Source organism: Mesoplodon densirostris, chromosome 16 (assembly GCF_025265405.1).
Source record: "Mesoplodon densirostris isolate mMesDen1 chromosome 16, mMesDen1 primary haplotype, whole genome shotgun sequence".
NCBI classification, from domain to species: Eukaryota; Metazoa; Chordata; class Mammalia; order Artiodactyla; family Ziphiidae; genus Mesoplodon; species Mesoplodon densirostris.
This window is the reverse complement of record NC_082676.1, coordinates 760,379-780,743: the sequence shown is the minus strand read 5'-3', so window position 1 is coordinate 780,743 and position 20,365 is coordinate 760,379. Positions and strand designations below refer to the sequence as shown.

The 20,365-nt window shown below is 51.5% G+C and overlaps 1 protein-coding gene across 1 annotated transcript in view; it reads left to right on the top strand.

Annotated features, from left to right (window-relative positions):
* Nucleotides 1-20,365, top strand: part of PRPF6 (pre-mRNA processing factor 6) — a 35,332-nt gene that overhangs the window by 3,527 nt on the left and 11,440 nt on the right. Inside the window, exons 4-12 of the mRNA XM_060120481.1 lie at nucleotides 2,106-2,184; nucleotides 2,659-2,835; nucleotides 3,057-3,212; nucleotides 7,440-7,534; nucleotides 7,988-8,144; nucleotides 8,905-9,067; nucleotides 13,255-13,373; nucleotides 14,461-14,679; nucleotides 19,490-19,612. Of these exons, the coding sequence (XP_059976464.1) occupies nucleotides 2,106-2,184; nucleotides 2,659-2,835; nucleotides 3,057-3,212; nucleotides 7,440-7,534; nucleotides 7,988-8,144; nucleotides 8,905-9,067; nucleotides 13,255-13,373; nucleotides 14,461-14,679; nucleotides 19,490-19,612 (1,288 nt within the window). The remainder of the gene's footprint in view (nucleotides 1-2,105; nucleotides 2,185-2,658; nucleotides 2,836-3,056; nucleotides 3,213-7,439; nucleotides 7,535-7,987; nucleotides 8,145-8,904; nucleotides 9,068-13,254; nucleotides 13,374-14,460; nucleotides 14,680-19,489; nucleotides 19,613-20,365) is intronic.

The window sequence follows — 20,365 nt, the reverse complement described above, 5'->3', positions numbered from 1 at the left end:
TCTGCTCAGCTTTGAGGCTGCCTGGGGCTTGGTCTGTGGCAGCCACACTTGGAAAACCCTGGACTGTTGCAGAGTAGCCTTGGGGCCTGGGGACTGGAGTGGAGAGCTTGGGAACTCCGTGTTTGACTTCCCAGAAATCGACAGAATTTGGGGGATTATTCTGCCTATGCATCAGGGTTACCACCTTTGAAATGGGCGTGGTGATGTTGATGAGTGTATATTAAGTAATGTGGAGGCTCACTGAAGATGGCAAATGACCATCGCAGTCCTCGTGGGCATGCGGCTGTGTCTTGAGGATCTTACTGCACAGGTCATTGTTGAGCTGGGCTGGTGGGGACGGACTCCAGTGAGCTGGAGGCTGCGAGGCCCAGGCAGGCTGAAGGAGGGGCACCCTGTGTTTCTGGGGGTCCGTTGGGGGAAGACCACTCCCCCACAGAGCCCTCCTGTTTTCCCTCTGGGGCTCTCACGTGGGTGTGTTGGACTGAACTTGGCCCAGCACGTCCGTCCTATTGATGTTACCTCATTGGCAACTTTCTGATTCCTTGTCATTTTCTGGGGAAATACATGCAAAATCAACATAGGATCTTGCAAACTATAAGTTTTATTGCTTCATAACATTTTTATATTTTTTTTACTACAAAAAGAATGCATTCTCACTCTAGAATATTAGGACAATAAGATTAAGTGTAAGTAAGAGCGTAATGTTTATTCACAAGCCTGGAAGTTGACAGTTAACATTCTGGTTTACTTTTTTCTTTCTGTTGCTCATTATATATACAGTTTTCTTTTCATAACCTGTAGAATTTTTAGTTTTTTCAAAATCACATTAGAAGAGTGAAGTACTGTTCTTCAGGGGAGTTTTTTAAAAGCACGTTATTTAATCAATGGGCATGAACGTATACGTATCGTAATTAGGTGGTTTTCCATATTAAAGAAGACTTGATTCCAATCTTCTGGAATTCATTCATTAAAAAAATCTGAGGGATGTGGACACATACAGAAAGTTGTTGTATTAAGTGGTTTTAGGGAAGTGGTTGGCTTTTGAAAACTTTTCACAATACAAAAAAGCAGAACAGCGCAGCAGACAGGTGTGTGCCCCCACATAGTCTGCACTATTCGGTTTGCACGTTCACTTCTTCTGCTTCTGCAGGTGGGCTTTGCTGGGTCCCGTTGGGGTCAGTTCGCCCTGGCGCTGAGCAGTCCATCCTTGTTACTTGGTAGCCAGTCCACATCCAGTGTTCCCTGCTTGTCTCCAGAATATTGTAGAACTGCCTTTTACGAGCCATGACGCAATCAGTGCCACTCCTCCGGCATGTCTCCTAGCCACCACCCCCCCTTTACGGAATGACTGCCCACCTCCTCATGGCACCCTTTTCCTTGTTACGCTCTCAGCGTTTCCTGTGGATTGGAAGTTGGAGCCTGAGGCTTGATTCAGATCAGGTGGAACATCTTTGGCCAGAAAACCTGACGGTATCTGTGCGAGTTGCTTCCCGTCAGGAGCTGTGATGCCAGGCTGTCTCCAGCCGGTCGAGAGGTGCTTGTCTTTTCCAAGCACGTCATTATTCACAACGCATTCAAGTTCCTGTCTGACCTTGCGGAGGGAAACGTAAATCTCAGCGTTGGGAAGCCCTGGCTGCTGGGCTCATGTCTACTCCGGTTTGCCTAACTGGGTCGATACTTTGTTACCATTGCCCACGGCTCTTTGTGTTCACATACGACCTGGTCCTAAGTCACCAGGAACCCATTTGGATGGGTGACTAGGACAACGGTTCAGCTTTTCTTCTGAGCTGAGTTATTCAGAGGATGGCCCCACCTTTGGGATTTTATCGAATTTTAAAGCAGGAAATATACTTGTGTGCAAATGCAAGTATTTAATGGAGTAAGACAGCTTGCTTTTTATTTTAGTGAGTTCTGGTGTTTTCATCTGGTAGCAAGTTGAGTTATTTGTGAATGTATCCATTGTTGCCTTAAAGTAGATTTGATTTAACTGCTAAGTGTGTGGGATTACTCTTTTTGGTGACTTAATTAGGAAGGATAATGAAGTGACTGTGTTTCAGGATATGGACATCCAGGGTTTCTAACACGTGCACACATTGTACTTCTAGGGAGCAAAGGGAGAAAGAAGAAATTGAGAAATACCGCATGGAGCGCCCCAAGATCCAGCAGCAGTTCTCAGACCTCAAAGTGAGCAGAGGGGTGGCCTGCTGCTCCTCATGGCCTTCCCAGCGGAGGACAGACGCGCTGGGGCACAGCTGATGAGACGAGCACAGCGCTGCTCACTCTGCGCTTGCTTTAATTCAGAGGGTAGAAGAAGGGCCCTGCCTGGGTGTGCTTAAGTGTACGCGTGTGCAGACAAGCTCTCCTCCGCAGAAAAGGGGGGACAGAGGAGCTGGTTTCTTTGTAACTTGGTAACTGTGTCCATGTAGACATCAGGTTTTCTGAACTGGGTTCCCTGGGCTTTGACAGAACAATTTACATCTCAGTGAAGTAGAGCAGATGCAACAGGTTGAGTTTTCTAAGCGAAGTAGGTAAACCGTGTCTGCATCAGGGTCCTTAAGGCGGCGTTATGTGGGCGGTAGGGGTCAGGGAGAACGTAATTTTTCTTGTGCATGTGCGGTTCTGCCAGAGAATTAATGTTTGGGGGCCGGGTGTTTCCAGAGGAAGTTGGCTGAAGTCACAGAAGAAGAGTGGCTGAGCATCCCTGAGGTCGGCGATGCCAGAAACAAGCGCCAGCGGAACCCCCGCTATGAGAAGCTGACCCCTGTTCCGGACAGCTTCTTTGCCAAACATTTACAGACTGGAGAGAACCACACATCAGTAGATCCCCGGCAGACTGTGAGCACCCACAGACCAGGCAAACGGGGCTCCTTGTGTCTGGTCGGACAGATGAGGGTGGGGGTTGGGGGCGGTGCTGGAGGAGCCGGAGTACGTGCTGCGGCTGTGCTGCGGCTGAGTCTGTCCACTGGTTCAGATGCCAGGCTCCAGTGGGAAGAGGTTCTAGAGATGAGAGTGAAGTGCAGACGATGCAAGCCAGCGTGTTGTCCTTGCTTCCCCAGCAATTTGGAGGTCTGAACACACCCTATCCAGGCGGACTGAACACTCCATACCCAGGTGGGATGACACCTGGACTGATGACTCCCGGCACAGGTGAGCTGGACATGAGGAAGATCGGCCAAGCCAGGAACACTTTGATGGACATGAGGCTGAGCCAGGTAAGAGGTTGTGTCACACGTTATTTTCCTACAGATTATATTACAGAATTTTTGGGTTTGCTTATAAAACTAATTTATATTTGTGAAAAGTTCACCCTTTGAAGTGCTTCGTCACATGTTAAACAGACCTGTGACATGTCCAATTCCCTATCCCATTACACAGTGTGATGGGATTCTGCACTCAGGCTGGTGCGTGCGTCGACCCGGAGGGCGGGCACAGGTGTGCTGCATTCGGTGCCAGCAGCAAAGGGCCACCTGATGCAGTTCTCCTGCTCCCTTGGGGCTTGGGGTCTGTGGCAGGTGACAGAGGGCTGCCTGAGGAGCAGCCCAGACAGGCACTCGTGACAGGCCACGTGCTTACTGTTGATGTCGCTTAATGCCCTTCCCTGTTTACATAAAAGTTAAACGTACGTGTGTTCCTCCTGCACCCTAGTAAATCCCTGTGTCCTTACGGGGCGTGCACTTGGTTCCGTGCTCTAGAAAACCCAGGCAGAGCGAAGACCCTTTCTCATATGACATGCACGTCAGAAACCATGAAGGAAAATACTTTCAAGTTGACTACACACAAATTAAAAACTTTTGTACAATAGAAAGCACCGTAAAGTCAAGAGAACCAGCAAATCAGGAAGGAGTCATCATGCACATGAAAACCAGACCCTGAGTAGTTGTGTGTGTTGAAGAGAGTGTGGATCTGCACAGGCCAGGACGTGACCAGGGCGGCACACCCACACCACTGGGGAATGCTTTGTGTTAAACATTTTTATGGAAAAATTTCACACATACTTAGAAAAACAGCAGAGTGAAGTACTCAACCATTCCTGTTGCCTCAGTGGAAAACTTAAATTTTAATTGAGCTTTTGCTATACTTGAGTTTTTTATGGTGAGCAGGTATTTTACAGTAAAAAAAAAGAGTAGCTTACAGATCCAAAAAATTGCACGTTTTCATGTTACTAGATATGTATTTACTTTATAAGTTGGAGAGTAGTTCATTGTGGGTATCACTATTTAGTCTTTGATTGATGGACCTTTTGGGTGGATTCTGCTTGTTTGTGGTTACAAACCATGTTTTTAAAATTTTTAAAATAAATTTATTTATTTGTTTATTTTTGGCTGCATTGGGTCTCCGATGCTGCGTGCAGGCTTTTCTCTAGTTGCGGCGAGCGGGGGCTACTCTTCGTTGAGGTGCGTGGGCTTCTCATTGCGGTGGCTTCTCTTGTTGCGGAGCACGGGCTCTAGGCGCTCAGGCTTCAGTAGTTGTGGCGCACGGGCTTAGTTGCTCCGTGGTGTGTGGGAATCTTCCCAGATCAGGGATCGAGCCCATGTTCCCTGCATTGGCAGGCGGATGCTTAACCACTGTGCCACCGGGGAAGTCCCACAAACCATGTTTTGATGAACTCCTCGTGCTTCTATCTTTGCAGATTTAAGTAAATATTTTTACAGTATCTTTCAAGTGGAATTGTTGGGTTGGCATATTTTCACTTAGGTGCCAAATTGTCTCTCAAAGGCAGGCAACTGTGGGGGAGGTGGCTGTGCCATCCATCACCCCCCACCCCCACCCCTTTGGCAGCTCTGGTCAGGGGGCTTTGTCTTCGCGAATCTGGGAGGCCCATTCCCTCCAACAAGCCTCCACTTAATTTGCATCCTTGTGAGTGGTGAAGTTGAGCTTCATTTATGTTGCATGGATCTAGTTTGTTGTTTATCTTTCACACTTGTGTGTAAAATGTAGAGAAAAAATAGTAATGTTTTGTGCTAAGATATGTATAAGATAAAATTTAAAGTTTTAGCCATTTTTAAGTGTATAGCCCAGGGGCATTGAGTACATCCATATTGTGCCCCATCCCCACCATCATCTCCAGCACTTTCTCATCTTCCCAGACTGAGACTGTCCCCGTTCAACACGTCCTCCTCATCCCCTACCTTAGCCCCTGGCTCCACCATCCTACTTTCTGTCTCTGTGAATTGACTGCTCTAGGGACCGCATGTGAATAGATTCATACAGTATTGGTCCTTTTGTGGCTGCTTTATTTCACATACTTTGGTTTATGTCCTCAAGGCTCATGCATGTTGTAGCAGGTGTCAGGATTTCCTTCCTTTTTGAAGCTGAATGGTGCTCCATTGTATGTATGTATAAACCGCATTTTGCTTATCTTGTTATCTGTCGTGACACTTGGGTTGCTTCCACCTTTTGGCAATTGTGACTAATGCTGCTGTGAGCCTTGGTGTACAAATATCTGTTCAGTTTTCAGTTTCAGTTTCAGTTTTCAGTTCTTTTGGATATAAACTCAGAAGTGGAATTTCTAGATCACATGGTAATTCTAGGTTGACTTTTTTGAAGAACCACCATACTGTTTTCCACAGCAGCTGCACCGTTTTAGTTTTCCAGCAGGGCAGCACTGTACAAGGGTTCCAGCTTCTCTGCATCCTTGACAATATTGGTTATTTTCGGCATTTTGACAGTAGCCCTCCTCATGGGTGTGAAGTAGTAGCTCGTGGTGGCTTTTCATTGGCATTTCCCTGATTGGTGACGTTGAACATCTTTTCATGTGCTTATTGGTAGTTTGTATCTCTTCCTTGGAGAGATGTCTATTCAAGCCATTTGCCTTTTTTTTTCTTTTTTGGGTTGGGGGGCCATGCTGCACGGCTTGCGGGATCTTAGTTCCCCGACCAGGGATTGAACCCAGCCCTTGGCAGTGAGACTGCCAGGGAGTTGCCCGGGTTGTTTGTTTTCTTGAGTTTTAAGAGTTCTCTGTGTATTTTGGATAACAGTTCTTTATCTGATATGTCTTTTCCAAATGTTTCCTCCTGGCTATAGCTTGTCTTTTCATTCTTCTGACAGTGTCTTTCACAGACAGGAATTTTTAATTTTAATGAAGTCCAGCTTATCAATTCTTACCTTCATGGATTGTGCCTTTGATGTAGTATCTAAAAAGTAATTGCCAAACCTCAGCTCATGTAGATTTTTTCCTGTGTTGTTGTCTAGGAGTTTTTTTTGCCAGTACCACACTGTCTTCATTACTATACCTTCATAGTAAGTCTTTAAGTTGGGTCATGTTCTCCAGCTTTGTTTTTCTGCTTCAATGTTGTGTTGGCTGTTCTGGGTCCTTTGCCTCCTCTCCATGTGAACTTTAGAATCTGCTTGTCAATATCTACAGAGTAACTTACGGGGATTTTGATTGGGAATGTGTTGAATCTACAGATAAAGTTGGGAAGAACTGACATCTTGACAATACTGAGTTTTCCTGGGCATGAACATGGAATCTCTCTACATTGATTTAGTTTTTCTTTGATTTCATTTGTTAAGGCTTTGTAGTTTTTCCTCTTACAGATCTTGTACGTATTTGTTAGATTAATGTCTAGGTATGGTTGACCCTTGAACAGTGTGGGGTGTTAGGGGCACTGACCCTGTATGCAGTCGAGGGCCGCCCACGGCCGTCGGTTCAGCCAGCTGCAGATCGTGTAGCGGGTGTGGTATGTGTTGAGGGGAAAAATCCAGGTATAAATGGACCCACGCAGTTCAAACCCGTGTTCAAGGATCCACTGTGTTTCACAGTTTTGGGTGCTCTTCTAAATGTTGTTGTGTTTTTAATTTCAGATTCGACATATTCACTGCTGGTATGTAGGACAGTGATTGATACTGACCTTGTATCCTGCAGCCCTGCTGTAATTACTTATTAGTTCTGGGAGTTTTTTGTTAATTTTTTTCAAATTTTCTGCATAGATAATCAATCAAGTTACCGGCAAACAAAGGGAGTTTTATTTCTTCCTTCCCATCGCTTTTCCTCTCGTCCTTTTCTTGTCCTGCTGCATTTTTTGCCCATTTTTGACTCAGGTGGTTTTGTTTTTGTTGTTGTCATGGTAACTTTACGACACAACTTGAGAGAATGCTACAATGAACTGCTCCGTGAAAATGTAGAGAACGTTAGTTGAAATCATCGATCTTCTTGATTTCTGGGTTTCACTCTTTCTTAGATGGACCTTATGTCCAGTTAGGCTTTTCCCCCGGGACTTTTATGTTTTCTTTTTTTTCTAAAATCTTTATTCTGTATGGGTGAAATTTGCTTATTATCGTTACAAACTATTGTTTGAGTTAAGGTTGTTTTCTTACTTAAAAGTTCTCATGCCCACTGGTAGTCGGGATTATGGGAAGGGGCTTCAGGGACCCTCTGAGGACTTTGTTCCAGGCATTCCTGGCTCTGTCCGACTAGCTGGACTTGGCCTGTCTTGCAGGTATCTGACTCGGTGAGTGGGCAGACTGTGGTTGACCCCAAAGGCTATCTGACAGATTTGAATTCCATGATCCCGACTCATGGAGGGGACATCAAGTGAGTACCCTGCAGGGCCAGTGGCTGGGTGGGCTCAGGTTGCTGGGAATGTGTTGGATTTTATTTGAAAAATATGCAGCCAAAACAGGATGTGGATGTTGTAAGAAAGGTAGAGTGGAATTGTTTGATTTCTCGTTTAAAGTATATCCGTACCCGTTCATTGTGGACATTAAATTTGTTATATTCCAAACATTCCAAATCTGTGTGTGTGCCGAGCTAGCGAGCAGCTTCCGGATTGCGTCCCATGTCTCTGACCTTGACCTTGGGCTCGAGGCCTGTGTGTGTGGAGGTGCCGCAGGCTTGGAAGGGTGCCCGCTGAGTTCTGACTTGGTTCTGTCAGCAGGGGCATCAGATGTGACAGTCCGGACATTGTGTCTGCAGTGGCGCCCTCCTCCGGACCGGGCACGCCCTCAGCGGGTGGCGGCCTGACCCTGTGCTTTCTCGCCTGCACAGTGACATCAAGAAGGCCCGGCTGCTCCTCAAGTCTGTTCGGGAGACCAACCCTCACCACCCGCCAGCCTGGATCGCGTCGGCCCGCCTGGAGGAGGTCACTGGGAAGCTCCAGGTGGCTCGGAACCTCATCATGAAGGGGACGGAGATGTGCCCCAAGGTAGGGCGCCCTCCCCAAGCTGCACCGCGCCCCTGAGGGCTTCCGCGTCTGGGCCGCGCAGGACGCCGTGGGGGTGGGCTGGACTCGGAGGGAATTGCCTGCCTTTTGGTGTTGAAGCTACAGGCGTTGGGACAGGCGAGGAGGGGAAGAAGAGTGGGAAAGGGTTTTTCCTGCTTATGTTTACTTGGAGTGAAAGCCTGACCGCCACGACGTCAACAGGGAGGTAACCTGAACTAGAGAGAGCCAGGCTGCTCAGCGCTTGGCCCACCCTGAGGTCAGAAACCTGGAGGTGGGCCTGACTCTTAGGGCGTGTGATGAGATCAGCTCCAGAAAGCCCTGAGACCCTCTGAGGGACTGTGCGCTGGCTGTGAAGGCTGGGGCACCCTGACAGCCAGAGGTGCCCTGTGAGTTCTCCCCCCAGGACGTTTGCATCAGTCCGAACCTCTTCCTGCCTGTGTGTCTCCGCCTCGTCGTGGGCTGACTTCCTACCCTGAGTGCAGGCTGTGCTCTCCTCACAGTGTGGTGGCGTGTCTTTCCCACACAGGCACAGACGTGCTGTAGCTACGCTCCCACGTGTGGGGCTTTCAGGGTGTCTCTGGCGCAGGCGCGCTGGGCGCCCAGCTCACCGTAAACCCCGGGCCCCGCGGGTGGGAGGACCCTGGGCCCCCTGTCTCCGAGGCTCGTGTGCGCCCTTCTGGGGTGCCTGCCGCGTACCACCAGCCTGCGCGTACGCTGTCTGTCCTGTCCCTTTGCCCCCCAGAGTGAAGATGTGTGGCTGGAAGCAGCCAGGTTGCAGCCTGGGGACACAGCCAAGGCCGTGGTGGCCCAGGCTGTCCGTCACCTCCCACAGTCTGTTCGGATTTACATCAGAGCAGCAGAGCTGGAGACAGACATCCGCGCCAAGAAGCGGGTTCTTCGAAAAGGTGAGCCTCCCTTAGGGACCCGGCAGGAGCGACGCCGCCTGGCTGTGGACCTGAAGGTGGGGGCAGCCCCCTGCTCTGTTGCCGGCCCGGGGAGTGGCCTTGCTGCTGCTTCGCTCGGGCTCTGCTGCGAGGGCTTAGAGAGTGGGGGACGCTCTCCACACCTTCGTCTGGCCTGGGTTGCTTCTGCCCTTGGAGCCTCTGTCAGGGAAGCTTCTGGTTGAGGTGCTTGGGCTTAGAGCTCACGCCTGCCTTTTCCTGCTCTGTGGCCTTGGGTGAGGGCAGGTGCTCTGTGGCGCTGTGGAATGCCGCGTGCAGGTGCTGTGTGCAGGGCAACGGAGCCACTCGAAGCTGGCCTTGCAGCACTAGCCTTCCCGTGTCCGCCCGCAGCAGGTAGAAGGTGCCACTCGGGTCTGAGTCTTAACTGCCTCGGTGGTCGCACCAGAGTGGCACGTGAATTAACTCCTTCCCGTCTTGGGAAATTCCTGCAGGGCAGCGTGTTGGTGTGCGTGCCATTGGCTCGTGGCACGCTGAACGGTTTGCACGCCGGGGAAACTGAGTCCACCTAGGAGTCACTGCCAAGATGGAGCTTTTGTGGGTAGTTTGCTTTTCATTGTTGCAGAAGTGAGAAAAGAACAGCATTGCTCCCTTCACTGGAGCCGTAGAGGAGATACTGCTTTTGACTTTTGTTCCAGACTCAACACCAGCTGGTCGGAGGGCTGACCTGGAGTAAGCCTGCGCAGACGGCTTGTTCCCCGTGCATTTGTAGCGTGGGTAGCATAGGCGTGTTTTGGGGAATTGAGGGCAGCTTGCGGTGGGCCATTTCCAGCTCTTGTTTCTGAGGTGTGTGTGTGCGTGAACCGTCAGGGGCGTGTGATACCAGATGTGCAGGGGCTGTCGGCTGCGGCCTGTGACGCTCTGCTCTCTGTGTGTGTCAGGGGCCAGGTGGTGGCCACTCGTGTGTGACTCTGACCGTGTGTGAGTGTGTGTGCGTTCCAGTTTGTGTTCCTCCCTTGGGTCTGGTGTCTTGATTGCAGCTCTGACACGCTTAACCTGAGGCCGGGTGGGGCGTCAGCCCCTGTGTTGGTTTATAGACATCAGCTCATCTCTTTTCAGCCAGGAAAATAGTGCTCTAATGACAAACACATTAAACTCTGGGTAATCAGCATGATTTATTTAGGAAAGCTCTACTGACCCCTGCCACAGTGTGATGAATGGTCAGAATGGCTTTGTGGCCACTCCCTGTTCACCCCCAGATTACCTGGGTCCATTTCCAGTTGGCTTCAGGTTTGGAGAGAGGGCTGGACCTGGAAGGGGGCCTCCAGGGGAGGGTCGAGCGATGGGTTTCCAGGCCGTCCTGGGCCCCAAGGGGGGCGGGCCTCCCGGCTCTGCTTTCCTTCAGGCTGCGCGAAGGTGGGGAGAGCGTGGAGCCTCTAGCTGGCCTCCACCCTGCTCCCCGGTCCTGTTCCTGGCCTTCCCTGTCCTTAGAGTGTTTCCAAAAACAGCACTCTTTGTCTAGGTGCCTGGGGCACAGCTGGCGATGCCTACTTTAGCGCGTGGTGAACCTGACAGCTACTGCTGGAAGGATCTGATGTTTGGAAACCAATGACAGTGACTTCCATCAGTGACTGGGGAGGACTCCGTGCCAGCTCAGTTTCCGCTTGAGCTCTGGGTCCAGCTGGTGCAGCTGACATCGTGGTCCTTTGATGGGAGAACCTGAGCTTCACATGCTACTCTGACACCTGAGGCCTTAGGAGGCTGAGTGACGTGGGGTGGGTGCTTGGCCTCAGTCTGCGTGCTGTCATCTGTAGGGGCACCTGTGGGCCTGTGAGCGCTGTGCTCCGGGGGCCAGGCTGCGGCTGCTTCCTGTGGGCTTCGCTCACGATGAAGGTGTCAGGCACCGTGTTCCTCGGCTGATCATGCAGGCCTGGAACAGTGGAGTGACTCTGTCTCCAGCCAGCATGCTCTGGTCCATAAAGTGAGTACAGGATGGCACCATGTGTCCCCACCTTGGGGCCAAGGGCCAGAGAGTGCGTTGGCCTCTGATCGCAGGCTGTCTAGTTCAGACTGCTCCGTTCCCGACCGGGCCGGCCCTGCCACCCTGGCTGGCCACAGCTCTTGGAGATAGCCTGACCTGGTGTGGTGGATGGTCTCTGGGGAGCACCTTGGTGAGATCTGGACTCGTCAGCAGTGGTTGGCTTCAGCTCCGGTCCTGGGGGCTATTGATGAAATGCCAACAGAGGAGTTCCCAGTCTCTCCCGAAAAGTGGGGCCGTCCTGGGCCTCACGCCCGTCGCGGGGTGAAGTTAACAACCCCATGGCCACGGGCGTGGAGTGTGACCAGGGGGAGGGCGCAGGCAGGGCGGGCGGGGCGGGCCCCCGCAGGCCTCCTTATCTGACATCACTGCTGAGGGGCTGTTCCCTCGGTGGTCTTGGCTTTCTTGGGCTGCTGTGCTTCCTGGTGACTGTCACTCCGGGAAGTGGGACTGCTCAGCCAGGCCTCAGGACGCCGCTCTGGGCTATGGTTGAGGTCTCCCCTCGCGCACACGGTGGCAGACCGGTCTCCCCGTGGGGGTCAGGGCTCACCTCGCCAGCCGGGGCTGGTCTGGCGACGCGTGAAGGCCAGAGAACTGGGTCCGCCTCGGCCTCCAGTGCAGGAGAACCATGGCCACGGGCCTTTGGACACATCGTGTCCCTCGGGATGAGACCTCTGGACAGCTGAGTTCAAACTCGTGGGGACAGGGACCAGGCTTCCCCAGGGATGACGACATGCAGCCCGCGGCCACATGCCTGTCAGCGCTCCCCACTGGCCCTGGGGGTCCTAGTCAAGCAAGAAGCACCGCAGTCACTGCGTGTGGCCTCCTGCGAGGGTCCCCCAGCTGGTGCCCTGCTAGCGCTGGGCCGAGTAACAGGTGTGGTCAGGCCAGGGAAGCCCAGGGGCCAATCCCTTGGCTGCACCTCTTTTGCAGGCTGGTGGCGCTGTGGTCCTTGCAGAGCCCTGGGCCGCAGGCTGGGGCATCGTCTTCCATGGCAGGTGGTTGCGGAGTGGCAGCTCGTTTTTTGTCGTAGAGGAGAGGTCCCCATGAGCCCTGGACCATGGGAACCTTTGAAACTCACTGGGGGTGGGTTCGTGGGGTGTGTCTCCCCACCTCTGGCCCACTGGTCTTAAGCATCTCAGGCACGTGCTGCTTCCTGCTCACCAGCCAGGGAGGGACTGGCATGGTGTGCAGTGACCTGGAGCCACTGCCATCCTGTTTGGCCACAGGAGAGGAGGGGCACCCCTTTTTCAAGGGCCTATAAAGGAGGGAAGCCCGTCTCCCAGAAGTGGGAGGGGCTGTTTCTGCTGAAGGGAGGAACGCGAGAGACTTGGTGGGTCCGCAGATTTTGCACCATTGAATCTGAGGGCTGTTTCCCGCAAGCTGGGCCCGTGTGTTTTCTAGAAAGAAGATCTCCTCTGGGCTGTTCTGGTTTCCTGCCCTCATCAGCTCTTAGTCACCGTCACGCCTGCCAGGGGCTGACTGGAGGCCTTGCCTCGGCCTCCCTAGTCCCCCTGCTGCAGGGCTCTGTGTTTAGCTGCCCGGTGTTTTGGCTTTTTCAGTAACTTGCATCTGAAGGAAGGGCTCTGCTGCTTAAACAGAGGTGTGGGAGCTTCCGGACTGCAGGGTGTCACGGCCTCTCCTGGGAGCTGGTCCCCCTTTCCTGCCGTCACTCGTGTGAACTGAGGCCCCGAGGCTGCCAGTGGGGTGCAGCACCTGGCGCCTTTGCTCTCGTGCTCCTTGGGGTCCAGGGAGGAGCCCTTGCTCTGCCGTCCTGGGCAGATGCGGATCCCAGAGTCACTGGCACTTTCTGTCCCCGTGACTTCCGCGCACTCGCTCACACGCAGCCTACTCGGCTGGCCCGTCCTGGGCGGCAGGTGCCTGGTCTGCGCTGCCTCCTTTTCTAATGTTGATTTTCAGGTGTGAATGGGTGTGAGGTGATGCACAGCCTTCTCTGCCAGCCTTGCTTGCTGATTCGGGACATCGGCACTGGTCTCGTTGGTGTCTGTCCAGACCCGAGGGACCCATGTGAAGTCCCGGCCTGTCACCCAGGGCAGAGACCATCTGGACTCGCTGGCAGCAGCATCCTCTGTGACAGTGTCTTGCTTTCACTTCCGTTTTTCTGTGATCTGGTTTCTTGTTTGCCCTTTCCCAGCCCTTGAGCACGTTCCAAACTCAGTTCGCTTGTGGAAGGCGGCCGTGGAGCTGGAAGAGCCCGAAGATGCTAGAATCATGCTCAGCCGAGCTGTGGAGTGCTGCCCCACTAGCGTGGAGGTGAGTCCCCTGCCCTGCGGAGGCCTGAGCCCGAGGCCAGTGTCTGCAGGAGGTGTCGGCTGGGCCTTGAGCTCACTGAGGGACTCCTGGGCTGCTGCCCTGTGGTCCAGCTGCCTGGCAGCAAGCGCAGTGACCCTATGCTCCCGAAGGAAATGCAGAGCAGAATCTCCGCTCGGCCCCGACCCCGTGGGGAGCTCCGTGCCGAGCACTCTTCTTCAGGGACCAGTCCTCCTAGTTCAGCTCGAAGCTTGTCAGTGGGACCTGGAGGGTGACAGAAAGGACTGGTATGGCTTTCTGCCGGCCCAGTGGGAGGTTGGCTCGGCCTCAGAGCTACTTGGATTTCTTTAGTTTTAAAGTTTCTTGTTCACAGCGTTTTGTGAAGTGACTTTTAGTCATGATTGTATGATGTCCAGTCTGTCTTTAATTATCCTAAGGGGTGTTGTGAAATTCTCCAAACACAATTAATCTTAATTTATTTACGTAAAAATAAATAGAGCCCATACACATTTTTGGTGATAAACTGTTGCAGAATCAAAACCTGGGGTGTGAGAACTCCAGACAGATGAACACCCGTGTCCTTTCAGTTTGCAAAGGCGACAGTCACACCCTGCTCACCTTCTGTCCTAACGCTGTGTGCCTTTAACCAGTGTTTGGAACGCGGGGCTGAGAACCCGTCACCTATTCATGTCAGTCACATCACTAAGTGAGTCAGAAGCGTAACCAGACAGCCTGCAGATGAGGCAGGACATGCACACGTTCCCGGGCCCTGTTTAAAATGGTCCTTGAGGCCTTCCCTGGTGGCGCAGTGGTTGAGAGTCCGCCTGCCGATGCAGGGGACACGGGTTCGTGCCCCGGGCCGGGAAGATCCCACATGCTGCGGAGTGGCTGGGCCCGTGAGCCATGGCCGCTGAGCCTGTGTGTCCGGAGCCTGTGCTCCGCAGCGGGAGAGGCCACAACAGTGAGAGGCCCGCGTACCGCAAAAAAAAAAAAAAAAAAAAAAAAGTCCTTGAAAACTTGTACAAAGGATTTTGTGCAAGGGCTGTGGCCTGTGGAGGGTCCACCTGACCTGGCGGGTCTCTCCATGCAGCTCTGGCTCGCCCTGGCCAGGCTAGAGACCTACGAAAATGCCCGCAAGGTCTTAAATAAGGCCCGGGAGAACATCCCTACGGACCGGCACATCTGGATCACGGCCGCCAAGCTGGAGGAGGCCAATGGGAACACGCAGATGGTGGAGAAGATCATCGACCGGGCCATCACCTCCCTGCGGGCCAACGGCGTGGAGATCAACCGCGAGCAGTGGATCCAGGTGAGGTTGGCAGGTGCCATGGCGTCTGCTTTAAACACGGATGCCCTCCTGCTCGTCAGAGTCCCTTGGAGGGTGGGGACATCGGGGTGGCACCTGAGAGGCCCGTCCTCACGCTGGCAGGCACAGCAGGCACAGGGGTGGCTTCTCCTTATGTGATCACCTCGTGGCTTTCTATGGAGGTGCAAGCCTGAGTGCATCTTGGGGGAAACTTCAGTGTGCCAATGCTTGCGACCAGCCCTGCTTTTCCAGTAGAGAGGATACGATTTAAAAGAGAGTGAGCCTTAGAGCTTCTGTCTCTCACGTCCCCATCTTTAACTTCTGTAGATCATGGCCAGCGAGGTCTTTGAAAGCACTCAAACCCGCTGCCAGGCCTCAGCTGCCCTCTCCTGCCTCCTCCTGCCCGTTTGCTTCACCCACTGCCCTCAGCCTCGGAAGGCGGCCCCAGACCTCTGCCGCCCTCTCCTGCCTCCTCCTGCCCGTTTGCTTCACCCACTGCCCTCAGCCTCGGAAGGCGGCCCCAGACCTCTGCCGCCTCCCTTCTCGTGCCTCTGCCGCCGCAGTGCTGCTTGCCCTCCTCCCAGTGGCTCCAGCTGCTGCACCGGAGCTGCTCCAGCATCGCCCTCCTCCCGAGGAGGTGGCGATGGATCAGTACCTCTGTTCTCTTCCCTTCCTGTGTTTGGGCAATGTTTTAAAATCTCAGGTGCGAGGCCTCATACGTATCTCTAAAATCGAATCATCTAGATTTAGCTCCTTTATTTATTTAGTGTTGTTTAACCATTTTTGACATTCTCATTACTTGGTGTGGATCCCGGTTTCCAGCTGGTGTCATCTTCCTTCTGCCTGACGGACTTCTTTGAACATTTCTTTCAGTGCAGGCCTGATGGCCAGTTCTTCCAGTTTTTAAATGTCTGGAAACAGTCTTTATTTCTTCCCTGCTCTTGAAAGATATTTTCTCTGGGTGTAGAATTCTAGGTTGACAGTTTTTTCTTTCAGTGTTTTAAAGACACTGTTCTTACCTGGGTGGTTCCCAGCGAGACACCTGCTTGCCGTCTTTGCTCCTCTGTACGTACTTTTTTTAAAAATTAAATTAAAAATTTTTTAAATTTCTAAATTAAAAGATTTCTATCTGCTTTTAAGATGTTTTTCTGTATCATGGGTTTTGAGCAGTTTGATTGTAATCTGACTTGGTGTGGTTTTTCATGTTTCTTGTGGGTAGAGTTGGTTCAGTATCTTGGATCTGTGGATTTATAGATTTTATCGGATTTGGAAAATTTGTGTCCCCTGTTTCTTCAACTCATCCTCTTTCAGGCACAATTACCTGCTCATTAGGCCACGTGAAGCTGTCTTCCAGCTCATGGTGATCTATTCATTTTTTAAATTATTCTTTCTGTTTCATTTTTTAACAGTTTGTTAAGCTATAATTAACCATCCATAAAACTTACCCATTTAAAGTAGGAAATTCAGTGGGTTTTAATATAGTGGGTTATTTATCTTTTTATTGTTTATTATCTATTTTTATTATTGAGTTGTAAGAATTTTTTGTATATATTTTGGATGCAAGTCATTTGTCAGATGATTGTATTGCTTATAGCGCAAATGTTTTTGATATAGTCCAATTTATTTATTTCTTTTGTTACTCGTGCTTTAGGTATCATATCAAAGAAACCTTCCCTAACCTGAGGTTATGAAGATTACTCCTGTGTTTTTTAAGATTTTTATTTTTTTAGTGCTTCATTTAGGTCTGTGATCCATTTGCCTTAGAGTTGAACTTCACGCTTTTACAAGTGCATGTCCCGTTGTCCTGGCGCCACTAGATCTTCCCCTGTTGAGTAGTCCTGGCACTGCTGTGGCGAGCCAGCTGGTCATAAATGTAAAAGTTTACTTCTGGAATCGCAGTCCTGCTCCGCTAGGCTGTATGTCTGGGTTTGTGCCAGCACCACACTGTTTTGCTTACTGTGGCTTTGAAACGAGGAGGCTTTGTGAGTCCTCCTACTTTGTTCTTTACAGACTGTTTCGGCTGTGCTTGGTTCTTTGTGTTTTCATATGAATTGTAGGGTCAACTTGTCAGATCCTACAAAGTAGCCAGCTGGGATTTTGATAGAGGTTGCATTGAATCTACACTACAGGTCATCTGGGCGGACTGGTGCCATCCTAACAGTAGTGACTCTTCCAGTCAGTGAACGTGGGGTGTCTTTCCATTTATTTAGTTTTTTTTTTTTTTGCGGTACGCGGGCCTCTCACTGTTGTGGCCTCTCCCGTTGTGGAGCACAGGCTCCGGACGTGCAGGCTCAGCGGCCATGGCTCACGGGCCCAGCCGCTCCGTGCGTGGCATGTGGGATCTTCCCGGACTGGGGCACGAACCCGTGTCCCCTGCATCGGCAGGTGGACTCCTAACCACTGCGCCACCAGGGAAGTCCCATTTATTTAGTTTTTAAAAAATTTTTTTCAGTAATGTTTTAGTGTACTAATATTACACTTATTTTATGTAATCTAAAGTACTTTATTATTTTTGATGTTGTCATAAATAGAATTTTTTCTTACTTTGATTTTCAGGTTCGTTGTTCGTGTGTAGTAATACAATTGATTTTTAAATATTGATCTTATGTCCTGTAACCTTGCTGAAATCATTTATCAAATTGTAATAGTTTCAGCAGATGCTTTAGGATTTTTTATGTATAGGATTATACCATCTGTAAATACAGTTTTACTTCCTCTTTTCCAGCATGGTACCTTTTATTTCCCATCTGCTTGCCCGGCTAGAAGAGCAGTGGTGAGGGCCCCCACCTCTGGTCACGGACCTGGGGGACGTCTAGTCTTTCCTGTGGGTGTGGTGTGAGCTCAGACGCCCTCTGATGCTCTGGTCGGTTACAGAAATACTCTTTTTTCTCTCAGTTTCGTCTTGGATAACTTCTATTGCTTTGTCCTCAAGTTTTGCTAATCTTCTGTAATGTCTAATCTGCTGTTGACGTCATCGAGGACATTTTTCATCTTAGATCTTGGCAGTTTTCACTTCTAGGAATTTTGATCTTTTTAAAAACCTTCTATCACATCTTTCATGTTGCCATATAACATTTTGAACACGTGGATCGTGATTATAATAATTGTTTTAGTGTCCTTGTCTGCTCATTCTAACCTCTGGGTCAGTTTGGGGTTGATTTTGGTAAACACTGACTATTTTCTTCTTCATTATGCGTTGTCTTTCCCTGTTTCTTTGCATGCCTGATAATCTTTGCTTTGCTGCGGACGCTGTGCGTTTTCCCTTGTTAGGTGCCAGATGCTTTTGTGCCACTGTGAGCATTCTGGGCTTCGGCGTTGGAGCGCGGTTCTGTATTGGAAACGTTCTGACCCTGTGGGTCTTGCCTCGACACTTGCTGGGTGGGACCCACTGTAGTCAGTGTGGGGCAGTTTGGGACTCACTGTCCTGTGGAGGTGACCTCTGGGTGATGTGCTCAGTGCCCTGTGTCTCCTGGGGGGTCTCCACTCTGGCCAGTGGGAACAGGCACTGTTCCTGGACCCAGGTGTGCTCCGAGGACCATTCCCACTAATCCTTTTGGACGATTTTTTCCAGCCCCCCTGTGCTGGGTTGTGCTCAGTGGAGATCACGGGGGACCCTCTGCAGAGCGGATACCCGGGGCTGTCTCCCTGTGTGGCTCTCCTCTCTGGTGCCTGGTACTGCGTGCTCTGCCCTCCGTGCTCTTCTGGGGCGCCGAGCTCTGCCCCTTGGCTGTGGGTCAGCCTGTGCCCTCTCCTGAGCCTTTGCCCTTGGCTCTTCTCTGCCTGGGATGCCTTTCTGATGCTTATTACCATGACCGAGGGGCTCAGGCGAGGGCTGCTGTGCTCCTCTCACAGCCAGGGAAGCCTGGCTCGGCGTGTCCAGCCAGCCTGGAGTCTCTGGGTGATGGCATCAGCAGGCTGCTTCCTACTCCTTTAGCTGTCGCAAACAGTGCTACAGAAGCGTCCTGGCACGTCCATCATTTTGAACGGCTGGGAGTATGTTCCTTAAAAGGCATTGCTGGGTCAGCCTGTGTGAGTTCTGTTTTGATAGGGAGCTTGAAGCTGCCCGCGGTAGAGGTCGTCCCTCTGTCCATCCTCAGCCGCACACGTGTACGTCTGTCCCCACCTTTGCCTGCACGCTTCGATGTCGTTGGTCTGACGTGTGTAAACGCGCGTTCCTCTCTGCATTGCTGGTCCTTCCCACCGGCTGTGCAGGAGGCTTCAGTGGCACTCGGTGTCTCGTCTCTGGAACCACGACTGTCTTCTCTCTGCTTGTCCTGAGAGTTGCTCTCCTGAAGTCCAGGGCTTTTCTGCTGGTCAGCCCGCGCCCCCGCCTGCCGCAACGCCCTGGTGGCTGGTCCCTCCCCAGGCTTCTGTCTCACCTTCCATGCACTGGGCTCCTTCCCCTAGTCAGGTCTGCCTCTCTGGGTTAGAGTGGCTCTTCCTTTTGTCCACTTCGAATCTGGATCCTAGGCCGACAGTATGAGTGTGAGTGACCTCGTCTTTTACCGCCAAGTGCTTTGGAACTTTCTTAGCATAGCAACCCCTTATGGCCACTGAGTTGCCTACTCTAGTACTTTGTACACAGTAGGTGCTTATGTAATGTTTGTTAAGTGGGTATCTTAGGGATTTGTGGAATACTTATCTGCTGGGTGGCAGGGAAGGATGATCGCAGCCAGCGGGCAGTGGCAGGGCCACGAGGGCATCAGAACCCTGGGAGCTCACCCCCTGCAGCCTGCTCTGTCCAGGCATCGCACCCATCTGTCAGGCTCCTGCAGCTCTGGGTAGTGAGTTCAGTTCTGTGTTCCTCTTTCAGGATGCCGAGGAGTGTGACAAGGCTGGGAGTGTGGCCACCTGCCAGGCGGTCATGCGTGCCGTGATCGGGATTGGCATTGAGGAGGAAGACCGGAAGCACACGTGGATGGAAGATGCTGACAGCGTGAGTGTGGCCGCGTGGGCCTGGAGTCTGTGTTTATGGGGAACCCGCTCTGGTTTGGAAATCTTTCTGATCTGCTGATTTTTATTTTGTTTAATTAATTAATTAATTTAATTCATTTTTGGCTGCATTGGGTCTTCGTTGCTGCACGCAGGCTTTCTCTAGTTGCAGCGAGTGGGGGCTGCTCGTTGTTGGGGTGTGCGGGCTTCTCATTGCAGTGGCTTCTCTTGTTGTGGAGCACAGGCTCAGTAGTTGTGGCATGCGGGCTCAGTAATTGTGGCTCGCGGGCTCTAGAGTGCAGGCTCAGTAGTTGTGTTGCACGGGCTCTAGAGCACAGGCTCAGTAGTTGTGGTGCACGGGCTTAGTTGCTCCACGGTCCATGGGATCTTCCCAGACCAGGGCTCGAACATGTGTCCCCTGCATTGGCAGGCGGATTCTTAATCACTGCGCCACCAGGGAAGTCTCTGATTTTTAAACATAAGTTGCAACTGTAAGGAGTACAGTTTTCTGTTAGTCTGCTGCAGAGCTAGAATTTGAGCGCTTACTAACCTGGACCTAGAATCCATCTCCCAAACCTTCCCAGCTTTTCACCCTTGACCTCTGGGCCGTCCCTACCTCTGGTCTTTGCTGTAACCTGCGCTTCAGAAAACATTTGCACATTGCCCCCTCTGAAATGATTTCCTTGGAGTGGTGTTCCAGAGAAGAGATGATGGGTTCAAAATCAATAAAAACATTTGAGGCTTTTAATACCTTAAA